Source organism: Lotus japonicus, chromosome 5, assembly GCF_012489685.1.
Source record: "Lotus japonicus ecotype B-129 chromosome 5, LjGifu_v1.2".
Taxonomy (NCBI): Eukaryota; Viridiplantae; Streptophyta; class Magnoliopsida; order Fabales; family Fabaceae; genus Lotus; species Lotus japonicus.
Window position 1 is genome coordinate 2,546,674 of NC_080045.1, and position 8,174 is coordinate 2,554,847.

Sequence of the window (8,174 nt, forward strand, 5' to 3'; positions counted from 1 at the left end):
GATATTCATGAGGGATTTTGTGAGTAACTTCTTTTGGCTTATTGCGTGGTGTTTATGCTCGTCGGTTCCTTGCTGGTTTATGGGAAGTGTGGAAATGGCGGTGTAATATGTGCCTTGACACTCAACCGTGGACGGTGGACCATGCGTGGAGACGGTTGTGCCTTGACCACGATGAATTCTGCACAAGTTTATTAAACCTGGTTCAATGGATAGCGATCATGCTTGGCTGAAGGTTGGTTGGAGGCTGCCACCGTCAAATTTTCTGAAATTAAACGTTGATGGGAGCTCTGCGACAAATTCTGATCAGATGGGCTGGGGAGGTGCAATTCGTGATGCTGCAGGGAATTGGATTCAAGGTTTCCAGAGTAACTCGAAGCACAATTCAACATTTGTGGCGGAGGCCATGGCTCTTCGAGATGGTCTCACTACTGCCAAGAACCATGGATCGCGCCAGCTCTTGTGTGAATCCGATTGTAACACGTTGGTTGATATTTTGAGTGACCCATACCTATTTATTCATCATGTTCAAGCTGAAATCTTACATGAGATTCACCAGCTTTTAAATCGGCAGTGGAGAGTGGATCCATCGTGATGGTAATGCTACAGCTGATTGGCTTGCTAGAAGGGGCTGTCGGGCAATCAACCAAGGAACCATGTTGCTCAACTCGCTGCCTCCGGAGTTGGAAGTTATCCTGTTGCAGGATATGTTTGGTGTAGTGTAAATTTTGTTTCTGTTTAGTTCTTTTCCGATGTATAAAAAAAATGTTTATATAATCCCAAAATGATAGTTTAAGTGCTATAAAGTGAGACATTTTTTTGAGGCCTTTTTTACGTGTTAAAAAAGAATTTAACTTAGTATTAATGCTTGGTTTTTTGGGACATTTTTAGCTTAGTTTAAAAAAAAATTGGGGTCTAAAGCCCTTGCTTGGATAGGCTTACCTTTGGTCCCGGCCCTGCTAAAAGTCATCTTATTAAGATAAGTGGATTATAAATTTTATAATTTTTTACTCCAATTTTTATAGATAACCATATTTGTTCACTAAGGTGATGTTAAATTAGGGTTGCACATGGGTTGGGTTTGATGGATTTACAGACTAATCAAGACCCGAACCGATCAAAACTGTTTGGGTTGGGTTGGGTTGGATTTTGTGAATTTTCACCTACGAATCCGAACCAACCCAATCCGACAATCTTCGGGTTGGTTTGGATGGATTGATTGGATCGTTATATTAAAATAAAAATAAATCTGAAATATTGAAAAATATTAAAAAACTAGTACTTCAAGTCTCTAACATGCGATTACATCATAAATTCATAACTACTGTCTACACACATCTATACAACAACACATAACTAAACAAGTACTTCAAGTTTTTAAATGTGACAAGTAATTACAAACAAATTAGTCTCCAAGTCTCCTAAAAATCACTTAAATAGTAGGACTCCAGGTCTCCATAAATTACATACCCTACTAGTAGGTTAGGTAAAAATTAAAATTATCAAAAATATATATTAAATAATATATTATTATTACATGATTGGATTTCGGGTTGGGTTGGATTGATTATTACAGAATCTGATATCCGATCTAAAGATGATTGTATCGTAATAAAATTCATCCGATGGACCCGTTTGCCCAATCCAACCCACATTTTACCATTGGATCGGATTGGGTTGGATGAATTTATTGGATTGACCCGGCCCATGTGCACCCCTATGTTAAATAACGATTATGAGTAACTTGGACGACCCAATCTATCTATATAATTTCTAATTATTACTTTGTATATTTAACATTTTCCAGCGCAAACAATTACAAAGATTGATAGAGAATGGTTTGTACAGGGAAGTTGCACTCCTCATTCCATTTCCAAACCTCATGCACTTCTTTTCTAAATCAATTACATTAATGCAATTCAAATCAACAATAGTGGTCATCCACACCACATTACAGAACACAACACAATGAGAGTAAGAGTGCTCCTCAAAAGCAAAATGTGTTGAGAGTCAGGCCAGAGCAGAGGCAGGGGAAGAGGAGACAACCCAGATGCTGATCATCTTTTGAAGATTCTCTCGTGCACATATAATAGTTGTCTGCAGTGTACTTATGCAACCAAAAAGGGAGAAAGCTCGTGAAAACTCAATTAAGACCACAAACTCGTTCAATAAATTGTGACGCTCTCTCCTAATAAATGACTTTTTCAAAGTTTAAACTTACGTTCTACACTTTCTTGAGAGAAAACTTCACACCTTATAATACATTCCGTTTTTCTTATAGGCTTAAATAAGTTTTTGGTCCCTAACCTTTATCAAATGCTTGGTTTTCGTCCTTCGCCGGAGCAAAGGTGGGTTTTAGTCCCTAACCTTTGCCACAAGATTTGGTTTTGGTCCCTCCGGAGCTCTGGGTCAACGCCGGAGCTCCGGTGGCCCATGTGGCATGGCCACGTCAATTTAATAAGCTGACATGGAATTTTTTTCTTTTCATTTAAATATTAAAAAAAACATAATAAAAAAAACATATATTCAGCTCTCATTTTCAACCTCCAACCCACCAGATCCGTACTCATCTTCAACCTCAGCCCCCACCACCATCTTCAGCCTCCACCCCACCAGCCCCATGCCACCGCACTCATCTTCCTCTTCTTCGTCTTCTTCTTCTTCTCACCACCGCACCATCACCCAAATCGCCTCTTCCTTTCTTGTGTTGTGTGATTCCATCTCTTGTTTCACGTTTCCTCTCCTCTGTTCCTTTCATCCGGATTCGAGATTTCTTTTCCTGGAATTATGTTTTCTTCATCTGGATTCACGATTCATCTCATGATTTGTGACTTTTTCCTCTAGGGTTCGTGATTCCTCCATTTAAGGTTCGCGATTCTGTTTCCCATCTGGTTCATGATTCTGTTTTCCATCTGGTCTCTGGTTTTGTGGTTTGTTCGAAGGTGGGGACTGTGTAGGTGGGGAAAGGGTTGGGTAACTGAGGCGGTGGTGACGTCTTTGGGCAGCGGTGGTGCGACGCGGTGGTGTGGTGCCCTTTCACGGCAGACGCGGGAGTGACGGTGGCCGGTGGTGGTTAGCGGAGGTGGTGTGATGCGGTGGTGACGTTTGGGGTTTCATGACAGAGGCGAGAGCAAGGTTTGGGTTGCGGTGATGATTCTCTAATTTCTGATCTGATTCATCTTGTTTCTCCTTCCATTAAAGAGGAAAAATGAGATTTGGCTTGTGTATGCTGTTTTTTGGCTTGCAATTGCTACTGCTGTTCTTCTTCTTCATAGTTTCTGGGTTTTCTGGATTGCTCTTGAGTTGAGAGGGTTGTTGGTGGATTGGGGTTGGATCTGTGTCTTCACTCTTCAATGCAGGGTTTGGATGAGAAGTGTGGCAGTGGGGTTGCATTATGTTGTTACTGCAGTTTTGAGAGGGAAAGAGAAGAAGAGAATGGTCGAGAAGAAGAAGAAGAACAAGGAGGAGGTAGGGTTGCATTCTGGGCTTAAGCTTTTGGCTATGGGGTTTTGAGTGTGATTGGTGAGGAGGAGAAGAAGAAGAGGAGGAGGTTGAGAGTTTTTTATTTGATTATGCTTTTTTTTATTATGTTTTTTTTAATATTTTAAATGAAAAGGAAAAAATTCCACGTCATATCATTGAGCTGACGTGGCCATGCCACATGGGCCACCGGAGCTCCGGCGTTGACCCAGAGCTCCGGAGGGACCAAAACCAAATCTTTTGGCAAAGGTTAGGGACTAAAACCCACCTTTGCTCCGGCAAGGGACGAAAACCAAGCATTTGGTAAAGGTTAGGGACCAAAAACTTATTTAAGCCTTTCTTATAATATAATGTAATTTAGCAAAGCATTGATGGGTGTAGTTTTTTTATTTTGGTTTTGGAATGATTAAAGGTCTGATATATCAATCAATTTGCCTCTTTTGTTTGAATATTGGAATGATGGTGGTCGCATTTTAGGGGAGGCAGCATGTCTGTTAAAGTGAGGAGGTTCATTTCAGGATCCAACCCGCACACATTGTGATAACTTTTGGGAGTGGGAACCTAAGTGGAAAATACTTCTTTAACTTCAATCTTTTTCTATTTCTATTTCTTCTGAAAGTGACTCAAGATTTTTCTTCTTAATTAATTAGTTAATTACCCGACATACATATAAATTAATGTAAAGAAGAGATCGTATATATATTAAAAAAGATCACGAATCCTGGTGTTGGCAGGAAGCTGCTACTCTTTTCCATACCAATGGATACCTAGTTAAAAAAGAGCAATATCATCTGATTAAACTAATTTATTGAAAGAAATTTAAGTATAAAAATTACTAATAAGTAATGTAAGAACAATGAGTAAATAATCTAAAAAACTTAAATACTAAAATAATTATTTAATATTTAATCAGTGAAAAATAATCAAGATATAGTTTAATTAGTTAAGGGAAAATTTTCTTAATTCTTGTGAAAAGAACATATTATTTACCTTACAAAAGGAAATAATTATTATACACAGAAAATTAAGAATTTAAATTATCTTTTTTCAAAATATTAAACATAATTGTTTTGTTTTATAAATTCAAGACTTGTTCAAATCACGGACATCTATTGGCAGGGGCGGACCCACGTAGGAGTGAGGGGGTTCAGTTTAACCCCCTGAAAAAAAAGAAAATTCTACTTACCCCCTTGTATTGATTTTTTTTTGAACCCCTGAAAAATTTTATTTGCACCTATGACCCCACTTACACCTCTCTCTCTCTCTCACACAATTAGAGACAGACTCACGGTCCTCTCACCCAGTCTTTCTCTCGAAATTCACAGTCTCATTAGGTCTGGCCGCACTGAAGCAGTCGAGCACGGCGCACCGCCGGCCACCAACCCACCACCACCACCGCGCGCCTCTCAAACTCTGTATCTCACGAGAGGGTAACTCTTAGTGCTCTGAGTTGCCAGCGTTGGGAATCTGCACTCAAGGAGTCAAGGTTTCTTTCTTTCTTATTTATTTTGGTATGAATGTGAATATGTGATGGTCAGATGGTGGATGTGGAGTTTAATTGAGTTGGTTTTGAATTTTGATGTTTTGTAGAGAAATGGGTTTACATATGTGTTTTTGTGCAATGCTAGTTTGAATGGTTTAGAAATTAGATTGATAGAAATAGAATGATAGTGTTCAGATTGATTGGGATTTAGAGGCACCAATTGAATGGCGAGCAACTTTTGGGTAAGAAAGTGAGGGAGGGGAGGGGTTCCAGAGAGATTGGGGAAAGGAATAAGATGATGATGGTGTGTTAGAGAGGGGACGGTTCCAGAGAGGGGGAAGGGAACACCAAATCTGGTCTTATTCTGGAGTTCCCAGTTCAGAAATGCAAAGTTTGATGTTGTGAAATTTGAGCTGTTACAGAACTACAAAATTGGTGCTATAATGGGATTGTGGACTGAGGTGATTAATTCATATTTTAGCAAGGTCATCAATAATTCAATATATATTTGTTCTCTCTCACTTCCTGGGCTATTGTTAAGAAAATTGATATGCTTTGTTACTGTTGGCGTGTGCTTCTTTCTCCCTGGGGCCCGTGAGTTTGTATTCATGTTTTTATCTTCTCTAAGATGTTGCAGCAACTATCTTGGTGCAGTTTCTCCACTACATCTTTGCTGGTTTCTTGTCAATTTCTATGCTATGCTGGCTTGCTCGCCTTATTGGAGATTGACTAGGTGTTGCTGTTTTCTTTTCTAGTTAGTTGTTGTACTAGATAGATTGGTTCTAGCTTTCTAGTCTTTTTGTTCTTGTTCTGTTTTTTCTGTTTTTGCTTTGTATCTTCCTTTGTTGTTTAACTCACTTGAGAGAGTATGTTTTCAAGATCACTTCCTTTCTAAAATATTTTCATTTTCAAAAAAAAAACAATGTCCAGAATTATGGAACATCTTATCTGCTATACAAATTTTCACAATATTGTTTTTCTTAACTTCAATGATTTCTTTTGCCGTCTTCTCTGTATACATGGGGTAATCTTCATGCTGTTAGACTTGTGTCTCATCTAATGAATCTGGGGATTGAGATTTGGGTTTCTTCATAATTCTATTATATCCATATCCAAGAGAACCTCCACTTGATTCAAATAGCTCCGAGTTCTTTTTAAAATTAAACGTGAGAGTGATTTTTCAAGTGATTTTTTTGTTAGTGTTTTTGTGCAATGTCCCAAATGTTTTTAAGTTGTTTTTAATTATATTTTTATCGATGTGCTCATTTGAAAATTTTGAACCCCCTGACCCCGGGGTCCTGGATCCGCCACTGTCTATTGGGACTAACTCTCATAATGTTGTTAAAAACAAACTCCCCACCGCCCCATGCATGAATTTAACCATAGTTATTTATTTATGGGATCGACTATGAGATCGATCATTTGAATCAGCTTGTGGAATGCCAACCTTATATATGTGAAATCATGATTATATCCTGCTTTATTTTTTCCGGTCTATATACTTCAAAAATTCTTTTTTTTCATATATACATATGTTACTAGCTTGAGGGCATACCCTACTGCATTTTTTTTCCTGGGCTTGAGGGCATAGCTCTATTGGCCTTGTTGGAACACTAGTCTCTGTTGTCACTGCATATAGGCCCCGTTTGAAAACACAGCTTAATTAAGCGCTTATAGTCATAATCACTTATAACATAAGGGCTTATTCATAAGCTATTTTAAAATATTTATTGAAATAAATTAAAAATAAGTTATATATAAGCATAAGCTCTTTTTCATAATTAAGCTATCCTGAATAGCTTATGAAAATAAGCTAAAAACAAAATATGGTAGGCCATAAGCTGTTTCCATAAGTTCTCACAAACACTGACATAAGAGCTTATGCTATCAGATAAGCTCAAATAAGCTCTTCCAAACGGGGCCATAAACTACTTGGAGGCTGCCTTTGGCTTCTCAATCTATGTACTCTTTTTCCTTTTCCAGATTTTTCCCAAGTTTTTCTGGTAAGGATTTAATAAGGCATAGTTTTAGTAGACTTGCTTCCAAGTGGTTTTTCTTTGTTTTTATGTGTTGTAATTCTTTCTTTGCTTTTTAGCTTCTCTTGCTACCCTATCTTTGTATTGGGTTGAAGTACCTCTTATACTTCATTCAATATATTTTTCCTTATAAAAAAATATTACTAGAGATCATTATTCCCGTCAAAATACTGAAAAAGAGAGCATTATTAATCTAATAATGATTACCCATTCTAGTAGAGAACTTTTTGATTTAAGTTATTAAAAAATTATTGTTTTTAGAGTATTTTTTGATTTAAGTTATTAAAAATTTATTGTTTTTAGAGTATTTTTTATGGATTCACTGCATTTCACTTTGAGAAAAAAATTTAATTACTACAACAAACTGTGCATCTTGCGGCGGTTGTAGGAGGATTTTGCGGCAGTTTGAACCCCCGCTAAATGCATCTTGTGGCGGTTGTCAAACTGCCTTCGTTATAGGCGTCGTGGTGTTTCTTGCGGAAATCGCCGTAAAATAGCATTTTGAATTTAGCGGCGGTTACAAATAAATTGATTCGCACTCAGCGGCGGTTTGAACCAACGCAAATGAGTCGTATTATAATTTTTTTATTTTTTATTTTTTGGCGGCAATTCGAACCGCCCCTATTGTTTTTCTTTTTTTAACCTCAAACACATTGAATGTGAGCTTGTGCGTTCTCCACACTTTAAACCTAAAAATATAAGTTGAAACGAGATTTTTGTGTGATAAAGCATGTCAAACCCTTATCCAACAACTTAAACTTTTAAGATAAATAATAGTATTCATAAATTACTCCCAAAAGCCTATATCCATAATTGAGGCTTTAAAATCAATCCTAGAAGATTTAGAAACATTCATATTCTCTTTGGTCCCTCTTTCTCTCCCTTTCCGTACTTGCTCAAACACACTCCTAGGTCTTCTTGGCTGAGTAGGCTCTCTCTTTATTTTCAATTTTAATCAAAGAGCATGCAGTGCGGGTTGTCCTGTCAGCCAAGCCAAGCAGGGTGGGATTAGTAAAGAATGTGGGAGACAAGCAAAAACATTACAAGGCTACCAACAGTTGACATGACTTCTTTTTAGTATCATTGTGGGCCACACCTATTGCTCTACCTCTACACTCCAATTTTTCCTTTTCACTCTCTCTCTCACTCTCATCACTATATTTATATCCCCCTTAGTA

The 8,174-nt window shown here is 37.7% G+C and overlaps 1 protein-coding gene across 1 annotated transcript; it reads left to right on the forward strand.

The window, feature by feature from the left end:
* The first annotated feature begins 205 nt into the window (after nt 1–205).
* On the forward strand, nt 206–722 carry LOC130717400 (uncharacterized). Its single transcript, XM_057567619.1, has 2 exons — nt 206–480; nt 572–722. The coding sequence occupies exons 1-2, from the start codon at nt 206–208 to the stop codon at nt 720–722; spliced, it is 426 nt and encodes a 141-aa protein (XP_057423602.1).
* The last annotated feature ends 7,452 nt before the right edge of the window (nt 723–8,174 follow it).

Bases quoted from the DNA above. Each gene is read 5' to 3' on its own strand.
- LOC130717400 (XM_057567619.1), top strand. From the start codon at position 206: ATGGATAGCGATCATGCTTGGCTGAAGGTTGGTTGGAGGCTGCCACCG. The intron at 481-571 runs GTTGGTTGATAT...TTAAATCGGCAG, and splicing joins TGTGAATCCGATTGTAACAC to TGGAGAGTGGATCCATCGTG.